At 38.9% G+C, this 13,643-nt stretch overlaps 1 protein-coding gene across 1 annotated transcript in view; it reads right to left on the bottom strand.

The window, feature by feature from the left end:
- Window positions 1-1,572: 1,572 nt before the first annotated feature.
- The window catches only part of Dnajc15 (DnaJ heat shock protein family (Hsp40) member C15), a 53,763-nt gene continuing 41,692 nt past the window's right edge, over window positions 1,573-13,643 (bottom strand). Inside the window, exon 6 of the mRNA XM_052732685.1 lies at window positions 1,573-1,796. Within this exon, the coding sequence (XP_052588645.1) occupies window positions 1,723-1,796 (74 nt within the window). The 3' untranslated portion in view covers window positions 1,573-1,722. The remainder of the gene's footprint in view (window positions 1,797-13,643) is intronic.

Below are 13,643 nucleotides of genomic sequence, written 5' to 3'. Positions count from 1 at the left end.
CACTGAACTTTTTTAAAGAGTTGAGACTGTTATAGAATATGGGGGCCTTTGAAATTGGACTGAATGCATTTCTGCATTATGTTATGGCTACAAGCCTATGGGGTGGGTGGGAATGGAATGTGATTTGAATAGGAAAGGCTCCCATAGACTCATGTATTTGAATGCTTGGTTCATAGGGAGTGATTCTATTAGGAGGTGTAGCCTTGTTGGAGCCTGTATGGCTTTGTAGGAAGTGTGTCACTGTGGGGGTAGGCTTTGAGGTCTCATAAGCTCAAGCTATGCCCAGTGTGATATATAGTCTCTGCTGCCTGCAGATCAAGATGTAGAACTCTCAGCACCTTCTCAAGCACCAAACTGTCTGCATGCTGCCATACTTCTCATCATGATAGTAATGGACTAAACCTCTGCAACTGTAAACTATCCCCAATTAAATGTTTTCTTCCTAAGAGCTGCTGTGGTCATGGTGTCTCTTCATAGCAATAGAAACCCTAACTAAGACAGTTATACACCCACAAACTAAGTAGCTTCTCAAGGTTAGGGACATGCTTAGTAGGCAAGTGTAATGAAGGAGACTCCAAGTTACTTCTGGGGTGACTCATACACACACTAAGTACAGGGCTTGCTTTTCACAACTACTCTGCCCATCATTTACTTTGAGAAACCCTTCACTCTAATCACAGTAACTGATACTCATTTCTACTAATTCTGATTTCAGGAGAAATACTACTGACTCACCAATTATATGGTATTTTGTGGTTGTTTTTTGTTTTTGTTTTTAAAGCTCTGGGCTCTATCATTTGTTCCAGGAAGACCCTCAAGTACTGAGATTTAAAGTACACTTTTCTTCTCTGCACTTCATTAGCATATGATCTGTATCTGTCTGATAGTATTCATTACTTATATGATTTATCTTTTCTCTATACAAAACTTCTTCTGGGTCAGGCTCCATGGCTGGGTCATACATGTGGCTCTCCTCAGAGGATCCACTACAGTACCTTATACATCATAGCTGGGTCAATAAATATTCACAGAATGAATTATTGAATAAATATACAGCATAGGAAGACTATAAGTAAATGTAAACTCCTTATATTTCTCCCAGCTCTTTGCAGCCTTTCCTCGCAGGGCTAGTTTTGTAAATCCTTAATCATCTTAGTGGCTCTCCAAGTTCTCATGCTTTAGCCATAAGGCCTCAGAGAGCAGAGTTCCCTTTAAAATTCCAATAACTGCTGTATGCATCACTATTTAGTAAATTACATACATTTTGGATTTTTTCCCCATGAGGTAGTAATCACTGTTTGGTCTCAAAACATTTAAAGCCCCTGACACTGAAAAAGTCCCAAATTCTTCTAAAGAAAGGGACAATGAGGGCATATGAATAAGCACTGAGAATAAACCTTCAACTCTGCTCACAAATCTCAATGCCATCATGATGATCACACCTTTTCTATATGTGTCCAGAGCAGAGAGAGGAGTTAGACTAAATCACCAGTTTTCAGAAGTATAATGTTACATATGAAATGATGTGGCAAAGCACAGCTGCAGAATGTATGAAATCCCCTTCAAAGGGAGTGAAGAGCAAGGCCGCATGCCTTTTATTGCTGCACACTTAATGACAGAAGGACAGAGTTGGTCAGTAATGAAGCAAAACCATGTTCCACATTCTTCTGCAGGACTTTCAGAGCCTTGTATTTTGTCTTCCTTTGGTATGGTCTTTCAGCATCAGTTAAGTTTGGTGGATGCTTCTAGCAAGTCCTTTGCTTCATTTATTTTGGATGCTAAGTAAGGAGATCCACCTAGGAGGACAAAGAGAAATGAATAGTTAAAGTCTGTCATTACTGACATTTTAAAAATTCAATATAGAAAAAAACACAACAACTATAATTCAGGTATTTTCCCACACATTTATTTTCTGACAAACTATTTTATATGCTTACCAGGAATCAAAACAGCACAAATTAAACTTATTTAGTGAAGCATTACATGTACCCACCAGTCAAAATACAATTTCTGAGAAAAATGTAAGTTACACATTTTGGAGATCAGCCCTCTGTCAGATATGGGGTTGGTGAAGATCTTTTCCTATTTTGTAGGCTGCCATTTTGTCTTATTGACCATGTCCTTTGCCTTACAGAAGCTTTTCAATTTCAGGAGGTCCCATTTATTAATTGTCAATCTCAGTGTCTGTGCTACTTGTGTTATACTCAAGAAGTAGCCTCCTGTGCCAATGTATTCAAGGCTACTTCCCACTTTCTCTTCTATCAAGATCAGTGTAACTGGATTTATGTTGAGGTCTTTGGTTTACTTAGACTTGAGTTTTGTGCAGGGCGAAAGATATGGATCTATTTGCATTCTTGTACATGAGTTATAATCAGTTGAAAAACACTTACTGGTTATATAGTTACCATATAGACATTTGGCCAGAATATTTTCTAAAATTAAGTGTATGATTAAGTAAACAAAATAACAGTTTCTTCACAGTTACATCTCAAAAGCAATAAATATTACCTTTCAGAAGAGCTAAATCCATCTAAGGGGGTCTTTTCATGTCTTATCACAATTTTGCAAAGTAAACACTTGTTTAAAAGGCACATATATAATACATAGTGCTAAGAATCATACTTGCTAAGATAAAAGATCTAACACTAATAACTGAGTGAAAATAAAAATAATGCTAGAAGAAATTCTCCTGTTCTCTGAAATGGTTCTATTACAACATTTACAATGTAGTCTTGGATTTACAATACCCTCAAATAAAATTAAGTCAGTTACTTTTTAGAGTTCTTTGCAATCAATTATTTCTAATGCAAACAGCAAATTGAGGTGAATTTCAAATACAGAATCATTATAATCACAAACAATGCTTATTTGACATATAAAAATATCCCAAACTGTCACATGAAAGCTACACATCATATCCTAACTTCTATTCTAGAACACTGACATTGCTTAATGCTTGAACTAACAATCATCTTACAGTTTCCAGTTTCTGTTTTTATTTTGTATTTTTCTCTTCAGTACAAACTATGGCTGTTGAAAATATTGTAATGCCTCACAACTTTTGTTTGTTTGTTTGTTTTTGAGACAGGGTTTCTCTGTGCAGCTTTGGAGCCTGTCCTGGAACTCACTCTGTAGCCCAGGCTGGCCTCGAACTCACAGAGATCCGTCTGCCTCTGCCTCCCGAGTACTGGGATTAAAGGCATGCGCCACCACCGCCCGGCTATGCCTCACAACTTTTAAGAAACCAAAAGTGTTTAGACAGTATAGATATAAACCATCCTGGCTTTACGCAGGTCTTCAGTTGTTACCACCTATCACCTCATGAAGGAAAAAGCAAGCAGAGAAAATACATCAACAAACACGGGCTGCAGTAGAGCTGGAGGAAGCTATATTTAGTTTTTGCCTTTGAGGATACCAATGACATTTTCATATCAAGAAATGAAACATAAACATTTAAGGAATATATCACACAGTGACCTTGAGTACACAATGAGAATTACAAAGAAAGTTTATAACCCTATAAGTTGATTTCATGATTATCTCTAAAAATAACCTTGGAACACGTAAAGCTCATCTTTGTCAGTTGCTTAAATGTTTGAGTTAGCAAGGAGTTGCCAGGTACTTTGTGTGCTCTAAAAAATATTAAAATATTAACTGATCTTAGCTATAACCTTTAACTGGTCAATATACATTCTAAATATTTAAATTATAAGTCATGATAGGCTCACAACAGAAAACAAATAAACAAACAAAAAGAGCACAGAAGAGTAAAAATCTTATTAAACATTATATTTATTTGTAGATTATCTGATATTATTTATTTAAAAAAATCAGCCCAGTAGATGCTGGTTAAAGGAGACCTCATTTTCAAATAATATAAAGTTTCACATCAATAAAAATAAAGTAAGCATTGCTATGCTAATTATCACAGGAAAACTGCTTTAAGGCAAAATGCAGTAATAGAGATTTTACGGTGTTTTAAGTTAATCTATGGGATAAAACAATGAGATTTAGATTTTTTACATGCCTAATATCTTAAGATCAGAACACATAAAACATCGTCACAACCAAAAAGGAAAAATACACACCCCATAATCACTGGGAGGTTTAGCACACGTCTCAATAATTGATTGAACAACTACAGAAAGGGTAAGAACATCAAAATAAATTACATGATGAATAAATGTGATTGAGCTGATACTCTTAAGACATTCCACCCTTGAAAAGCAGAATACAGCTTTAAAGCTGCAAACTTAGAACACCACGTCTCAGCAAACTTAAAAACATCAAAATCAACGAGTGCATTCTGTTGGCAGTGACCAGCCAAGCTTAGTATTTTGAGAATAATACAGATCAATTTTATAGACCTCAATTTTTTAGTAGATTCATTTGTTGTATTTTACAGGTCACCAGGGTTCAGAGGTGAAGAGCACTTGCTGCTCACCTGAGCTGCCATCAGTCAGCTGTCTGTGAGCTTATCCAGTCAGACCAAATATGACCAAGTTAGGCTTGTATCAGAAGAGCAAGATTGACTTTAACGAACATTCCAAAGTTAAGCAATGTAACTCAATGCATTAACAGCTGAAGCAAAGCATACCATCCTCTCAGTAGACACAGACAATTCAAAACACCGTTGTAATAAACTTTTAATGAACTAAAAAGAGACAGGAGTGTGGTTTGTGTGCTAAAGCCATCAGAATACAGTCAATGGCACTGTTAGTAGTGAAAGGCTGGAAACCGGATCTGAGGTGAGGACAAGAGACAGCAGCCATCACTGCTGCCCTATAACACCACATGGGAGGGACTTGCCATGTAGCCTTTCCTCCCCCACCTCTTCCTAACACAAAAGGAATAAAGACCAGAAAGAAATGGTCACTGTTTAAAAATGATACCAACTACTCCACAGAAAATCCAAAATGATCTAAAGACAAATCACTGATTTCATAAAAAAAATCCAACAAGTTGATGGATAAAATATAAAACATTTGAAAGTCAGCATTTCTGTATTCTAATAAGTAACTATATAATTGTTTCTGAAACATGACAATTTATAGCAGAAAACCTACAATACTAGGATGGAGAGATGGCTCATCAGTTATGAGCATTTGTTGCTTTTCCAGAGACAAAGATTTAACTTCCCAGCACCTGTATCAGGCAGTTCACAGCCCTCTGTAACTACAGCTCCTGGGATCTGATGCCTCTAGCCTCTGTGGACAGCTGGACTCATGTGTACTACCCACACAAACACAAACACCTATACATAATTAAAAAAACATCCATCTTTACCTAGGGGTTGGGGTGGTAGCTCAGTGGAAAAGGACCAGATAAGCATGTGCAAAGTCCTGGGCTCAATCCCAACGCCTTCAAAACAAACAAACAAACAAACCAAGCAGAACCAATACCTAGCAATAAACAGGATAAATCACAGATATGACTGAAACACAGACACTGTGAAAACGGAAACAAAGATGATCTAAACAAATGTTCCTGTTAAGTCAATAACTAAGCTCCAGTCCACTGGAGACAGAAGTGGGTATAGAGTAAGGGACTAGAGCAGTGGTTCTCTTTGGGTTGTGACCACTTTGGGGGAGGTGTTGAATGAACCTTTCACAGGGGTCACCTAAGAGCATTGGAAAAGCACAGCTATTTGAATTATGATTCATAACAGTAGCAAAATTACAATTATGAAGTAGCAATGAAAGTAATTTCATGGATGGGGGGTCACCACAACAAGAGGAACTGTAAAGAGTTGTAGCATTAGGAAGCATTGAGAACCACTGGGCTAGAGGAAACAGATAGATCTCATAGGAAAGGGAAATGAATAGATAGATATGGATGGGGGGCTGGACAGGAGGATCAACTCGGAAGGGGAGGGGAGGGGAGGGGAGGCAGATAGTAGAAGAGAATACAGGAAGAGACAACTGAAACTGAGGAGACTGTGGAGGAATATGGAAACCTAATGCAGTAGAAACTTCCTAAAACATATACATATATGAAGGTGATATAAATGAAATTACCAAGTCATTAATGGGGGAGACAGAGTCCCAACTGGCCATCTCTTATCACCAAATGAAGCTTCTAGTACCAGAATTGGGCTACATTTAATTGAATTGTTGGCCAAAGGGGCCTCATGGGACTCCTCAAACAACTCAGACTGTTGCCAAGACTATAGGTTGCCCTCCCACAAACTGATGGCAAGGTCCACTGCCGAAAACGACACCTACACAACTCATTGAACATGGAGATGTCAAGTTGGTGCTCACATAGAGCCTTCACCCCTATGTTCCAGCATCTTTGGTACAGGAAGGTATTCTGTATGCTATCAAAAGAGAAACGTAAACACCAGACCAACCACAAATCCTTTATCTACAATGGTGTACTACCTGCAAGATATGCTGGGGCAATGGGGGCACAAAGCGTGTGGGAGTAAGCAACCAATAAATGATCTTACTTAAGGCCCACTGCACGAGATGGAACCCATACCCCACACTGCTTGGGTGACCAAGAACCTGAGACTCGATAGCCCAGGGACCTAGGGTAAAACCAAGTAATACAGGTCTAAAAAAAGGGGGGTGTGTGTGGAAATGTAGTGATAAAACAATCACTAATGATATTTTGCTATAATAGATTAGTGACTTGTTCAGTCATCATCAGAGAAGCTTCCTCCTGCAGCAGATGGGGACAAATACAGAGACCCACAGCTAGGCATTACACAGAAAGTGAGAGACCTTGTGACACTCAGCCCTAAACAGGATGTCTCTATCAAATCCCTCCCCTCAGAGCTCAGAGAACCCCAGGAAGAGGAGGCAGAATGATGGAAGATCCAGAGGGGATGGAGCACACCAAGAAAAGAAGGCCCTCTTAATCAACAAGAGCAAGGCTTCAGAACTCACAGAGACTGAAGCAGCATGCATGGTCTGCATCAGGTCCTCTGAGTTGATAGTATGGCTTCCAGTTCAGTGTTTTTATGGGATTTCTGAGTGTGGAAATAAGTGGGTCTCTGATTCTTGTGCCTTCCCCTGGGCTCCTTTCCTTCTGTTTATTTGTATTGTCCATCTTCACTATGACAGTTTTTGTTTTATCTTACTATATTTCATTTTGTTATACTTTTTAAAAATGAATGAATGAAAACATAGCCACTAGGGTAAAGGGTGAACAACTGAGCTGTCATTTATACCCACTGGGAGAGGGAAAATCAGCTTTCTCCAATGAAGCAGCACTGGGTATATTAACCACTCCAGGGCAAATCTCATGTTCAGGAGTAGCTGACCAACATATGATGGACTCCACAGTTTTTTTGTGTGCTTTTATTTGGTTACAGCTTGGTGTTTTGTTCTATTTTCTTGGCTTGGGGGGGCGGGGGTTGTTGTATTGGGTTTTTGTTTGTTTCTTGAGAAAGAACTTAAAGTTGGGTGGGTGGGAAGGTGGAGAGGAAGAATATAATCAAAATGTTTAAATTTAAAAATTGTTTTAAATAATAAATGATAATAAAAGAAATGTTCCACCTTGTTTATGAATAGGAAAACTCAATATGTAAAGATGCCAATTCTCTCCAAACAGAATGTGCATTTGGACAACTTCAACCATGAGGCTAGAAGATTTGTGTGTGAATGAACACATATGCAAACTGATAAGTTTTTTTTTTTTTTTTTTTTTTCTGTTCTTTGGTTTTGGTTGTTTCTGTGGTTTAGACCATGCTGGCTTTAAAAACTTAAGAGTGATCCTCCTGCCTACCTTGAGAGATCAGTGACTTAAGACAAGCACCACCATGTCTGGATTTTATATTCTTAACTTATGTTAAAATGAAAATAGCCAAATAGCTAGAAAAAGACATTAAATAAGAAAAAGTATGAAAGACTTTCACTATTAGAATAAAGCTTTCTATAAGTAAAGCTACACAGTCAATACAGATTAGAACAGTGTAAAACCAACATAAAGAACCAATCATGAAAGGAGAGAAAATACAGAAATATCTAGTGTGGACTAATCCTTTTGTACACTATGAAAATGTGTTGCTCTCATTGTTAATAAAAAGCTGATTGGCTGATAGCTAGGCAGGATTTTAGGGGCAGAGAGAATGCTGGGAAAAAGGGTGAAGTCTGAGGAGTCTCGGGAGTTGTGAGAGACACAGAAAGAAAGAAGCAAGATGAACGTGCCATGTTTAAAGAAGGCACAGCCAAGTGGCAGATGGTTGATAAGAAATATTAGTTAATTCAAAATGTAAGTTAGCTAGTAACTAGCCAGAGCTATTGGCTAAGCATTTATAATTAATAGTAAGTCTCTGAGTGGATATTTGGGAGCGACTGCTGGGTCATAGAGAAACTCCGCCTACAAATATCTGATTATTTGATTTATCAAAAGTTTACACTACAGGTCATTGGAGAAATAATGTCCTTTTCAGTAAGTAGTACTATGGTACTTGGACCTGAAATAATCAAAACTTTACCACTGCTTCAGAGCACACATAAAAGCACTTTCCAAAATACAATGTTTAAACATATCATCATAGCTTCAAGATTTTTATGACTTTGCGAAAGGCAAAAATTTCTTAAAATAAAAAGTAACCCATTGAAAATAAAAATGTTAAACTGGGTTACTTTAAAACTAAAGATTTCTGCTCATGAATGAACACCAGTAAGAGGACAGAAAAACAAGCTGCAGAGAGAAGATACTTGCAATACAAGGACTCTTACCTGGAACATTCATATATCTTGTTCACAAAGTCAATAAAAAAGAGAGACAAGCTGGGTGGGCATAAGGGTGCATAACTGTGATCCCTATACTGGGAGGTGGAGGCAGGAGGATCAAGAGGTCATCCTTGGGTCCATAAGGAATTTGAGCCATTTCTTAACTCAGGTTCTACTGCATTGGTGGGCCCACTCCATAATACTTTATTGATTTGTGTCCTTTTACGGATGTGTACCTCAAGTTTTAAAGTTTATGTCATCACTGTGTAGTTTGATAACCCTTCAAACAACCAGTGTTGAGCAAGCTCTGACTGGGGCCACGGGCAGGGGAGAGCCACTACAATGCCTCACTGAGCTCTCAAACTACATCTGCACCGATTTGCTTCTTATTTTCATTAGGTAGAGACCAAATTCACAAAAATCTACCCAGCTAACGCCCCAGAGTCAAGCTGTGCTGTCCGAGCCTACACTCTTTAGTCACCGGCTCACACCACGTCCTTCCTTGTCTCTAGGACTCCAGCTTCTCAGTTTCCTGCTATAACAACATTGGCTGCTTCTTTCTTTCTTATTTTATTCAAACCCTTAATCTGATCCCTGGTCTTCTTTTTTTTTTTTTTTTTTTTTTTGAGAACACTGAAATCATTTCCTTGTGATTAATCTTGTAAAGCTTGTGCCTGGCTACCATTAGATAATGAATTCCTTGGAAGGTAACCATGTCTTCGGTCTCTGTTATTCACATCACTCTGCGCATGCTCATGAAGTGACATGTCTTTGATGGAAGGAATGAAAGCAATGAGGCCCTATCCAATATGTTCTTACATCAAGTACCAGTTTCACAGAAGCATTTCTCCCAGAGACAAAAGCAGGTGAAAATCCTGTAATGCAATTCTCATGATAAGAAAACCCAGCAAAGTAAAACAGTTAAAGGAGCCCATAGCTTTGGGATGTGTTTCCCAATCTGATAAGGGACATTCACAGAATGCTAGGCCTGAATTCACACCCAATGGTAAAAAGACTAGAATTTTCTCCTAAGATCAGATATAAAAACAAGGATGTCCATTTTTATCACTTGTACTTATTTAACATTTTACTGGGGTTTCAAAGTAAGGCATTTGGTAAGAAAAAGAAACAAAAAGCATCCAGATAAGAAAACAAGTGGTCAAAATATCTCTATTAATGGATGATATGACTTTATATACTTACAACCCATCCGAAGGAACACACTATTAGAACTAATGATTTCACCAAGGTTGCAGAATATAAGACCAACACACAAAAATAATTGCATTCCTACACATTTGCACTGAATAACCCAAAAAATGAAACCAAGACAATAATTCATTCACAACAGCATCAAAAAGAATAGGAAATTAGAGAAGTACAAAATTTATACTCTGAAAAATCACAAAACATGGATACAATTACAGAAGATTTAAATACACGAGAAAACATCCCACACCCACCATCAGACCACTTAACACTGTTATAACAGTAAAACTCTACAAACTGCTTTACAGATCCAGACAATTCCTATCAAAACTCCTTTGTAGAAACTGAAAAGCTGATAGAAAACTTACACAGCATTGAAAGGTACCCAGAATAGCCCAAGCAATCCTGCAACAGAAGAATAAGTAGGGCCAACACTGCACAACGTGAAAACTTCTTTCAAAGCAATCATAATCAAGACACTGTGTTGTACTGACACAAGGACATATCAGTGGAACAGAACTGAGAAGCTGGAGTGGGAAGGGTGGGTCCATTTAGCCTGCTTTCTATTGCTGGCAGAAAACACCATGACCAAAAGCAATGTGGGGAGGAAAGGGTTTATTTAGTTTACATGTGACATTCACAGTCCAAGGCAGGAATTCAAGCAAAGCAGGAACCTGGAGACAAGAGGTGAATCAGAACCAGAGACAAAGAGGATCACAGCTTCCCGCTTGCTCAGCTTGTTTTCTTTAGCACCTAGAAACTCCTGTAAAGGGGTGGCAGTGATCTGAGTCCTCCCATGTCACTCATTAATCAAACAAAAATAAAACAACCCCCCTCAAAAAAACAAAACATCCCTACAGACTTGCCTACAGGCAATATGATGGAGGTGTTTTCTCAACTGAGATGCCTCTTCTCACATGACTATAGCTTGTATCAAGGTGACAAAAAGCCTAAGCAGGAAAAGGGCTTCTTGCTTTACAATGGTCTAAAGTTTACTGTGATGCTGGCTCCAAGCATCTGCTTCTCTATCAAGCAGTTCTGAAAGGCACGCTTTAACTCAATAAATATGAACACCTCATCTCAACAAGGTGTGTTTAATGAAATCCTTTAGACTCAGCAGTGCTGGCAATGAATGAAGAGTGAGAACAGAACAGAAGATCGTGGTGGTACCTGGGTTTTAATAAAGACACTGTATGTCCTTCCTATAGATTATGATGCATAAACTTTCTTTGTAGTTTTTATACTAAGAAGCCTTGCAGGCTTTGAGAGCAACTATATACTCATGGCTCTTCTTCACAACAAACACTGCCAAATTTCTGTCCCATATGTATGCAATTGATGCAGGAATGTAAAAAAACATTTATGTTGATTTAATTGTAATCTCTTCTAACTCATCAATCTCTCTAGCTGATACAATACAAGCTTGCTCAAAATTACCAGGATCTCCCCACATTCTTTTCTGAAATGTCACAATCCTCTCTTGCAGCTTACTCCATTTCTTCCTTTTTCTCACAAATCTCAAAAAAAGTTGTCTAAGTGTTTTTACTTCTAAATCAGTGCCAGCTGAAACTGTTTTTAAAGTCACAAATAATTCTCCATTTTCCTTCCTTCCTCCTCCATTTTTTTTTGGTTTTTTTTTTTGGTTTTTTTTTTTTTGTTTCTTCAAGACAGGGTTTCTCTGTAGCCCTGGCTGTCCTAGAACTCACCAGGCTGGTCTCCAACCCAGAGATCCAACTGCCTCTGTCTTCTGAGTGCTGGGATTAAAGTGTGTGCTACCACTGCCTGGCATAGATTCTTCAAACACTAAAATCAAACAAAACCAAACAAAACCCCATGTGCCCACTCCCCACCCTCAGCTTAATGGTCCTCACAGCAGCTCGGCTCAGTTGGTTTTCTTTTTTTTTTTTTTTTTTTTTTTGGTTTTTCGAGACAGGGTTTCTCTGTGTAGCTTTGCGCCTTTCCTGGGACTCACTTGGTAGCCCAGGCTGGCCTCGAACTCACAGAGATCCGCCTGGCTCTGCCTCCCAAGTGCTGGGATTAAAGGCGTGCGCCACCACCGCCCGGCTCAGTTGGTTTTCTTGAATGTATTCCCATCTCAGCTTCTATTATACTATTTTCTCCTTCCATCTCTTTTGCTGATTCTTCCCAATTTATAAATATTTGAGTTCCTCACACCTGGACACCCAGTCTCTCCCCTCTATCTTGATACATACTTTCACTTTCTGTAACTTTTTACTTGGTACTATTTTTGTAGTGCTGGGGACTGAATCTAGATGTTTTGTACATACAACATAAGAAGTGCTCCACCACTGTGCTATATTTCAAACCCACTAAAACAAAACAAAAAGAACCCAAGACAAAGTCTTCTATGGCAGCCAGTCTGGCCTTGAACTCAGCCTCTGGGATAGCTGGAGTTACAAGACATGCAGACTCCTCTTTTGGACTCTTGATTTGTCCATCTTCCTACTCTCCAATTCCACCTGGATTATCTCCTGAGTACTACATCTAACAACAAGACAGTATTTTTTTTCTCCAATCCTGTCTAAAATCTACCTGCCCTTTCTAAGTCATCTTTCCTTCAATAAACTGCTCTGCTACCAATTTAATTCTTTAATTCAGACTCAATCAGAAGTAGTTTATTTCTAGCATCAATTGAGAGTAACTACTAACTATCTCAAATTCATTACTTCTCTTCATCCTGAAGTAGGTCTGGGCTACTAAACAATCTACTAGCCGATTCATCTGCCTGTGAGATGCTTCAAAAGTAAGCTTCTTTAACTTCTGCTCTTGGTAATGGTGGAACAGCTTGTATCACCTTGAAAATAACCAAATTAAAGCCAAAAATGATTTTCCCCAGTAAAAATCAAAACAACAAACTCCTTCCTGTTTCTTAGGCTTATAAAGAGGTTATTCAGGAAATAAGACTATAAGTATGCACAGGTTCTGGAAGTGACATGAGGAAGCTGAAGATAGTATTTTGACATTTAACACTCCCTTTCCCATGGTATTTGCTTGTTCTTGGTGCAGAAAAGAAGCTAAAACACAGGCAAATGGCCGGGGAAAGCTGCTCAAGGGCAGGCCTGCTCGCTATACATGCGCTAGAAAGACAAAAACCAACACTGCAGTATTAAGAAAGGTTTAGGATCTAATGTGGGGGCCAGGGGTGGGGGGTGGGGGGTGGGGGGTGGGTGGGACATGGGAGGCTAGGGTTGAAACAGAAATCTCTTGACAAAGTTTTCTCTCCAAATACAATCAACTTTCGAACTTGAACAAGGCAGAAGAGAAAGGTTTAGAAAGAAGCAGGAGCTTCAGTTCCTAAACATTTCTGATGAGCAAGGGGACAACAGTGATAGAGGTCAGAACCAGTTCTGATGAACACCCTTGGCCTGGTTGGAAACTTCAGAGGTTCTCAGACATCAGACTTTCCAGAGGACTTGTTAATCAATACACATTGCTGGCCTTGCCCATTTTCTGATTCTGTAGGTCTAAAGTGAGCCCAAGAGTTTGCTGCTAGTGCCCAGACTACATCTTGAGAAATACTCCACAATGAAATACATCAGCACTTGGCTCATTTGGAACTCTCAGTGAAGCAGTACTTTCCAAATGATCAGTGAATGATGTTACAAAATCATACTTGGATATAAAATCAATACAAAGCCGGGCGGTGGTGGCGCACGCCTTTAATCCCAGCACTCGGGAGGCAGAGGCAGGCGAATCTCTGAGTTCGAGGCCAGCCTGGTCTCCAAA

This window comes from Peromyscus californicus, unplaced genomic scaffold, assembly GCF_007827085.1.
Source record: "Peromyscus californicus insignis strain IS unplaced genomic scaffold, ASM782708v3 Scaffold_12__1_contigs__length_115047231, whole genome shotgun sequence".
Taxonomy (NCBI): domain Eukaryota; kingdom Metazoa; phylum Chordata; class Mammalia; order Rodentia; family Cricetidae; genus Peromyscus; species Peromyscus californicus.
The sequence above is the reverse complement of the archived record's forward strand: the minus strand, read 5'-3'. Positions and strand labels throughout refer to the sequence as shown.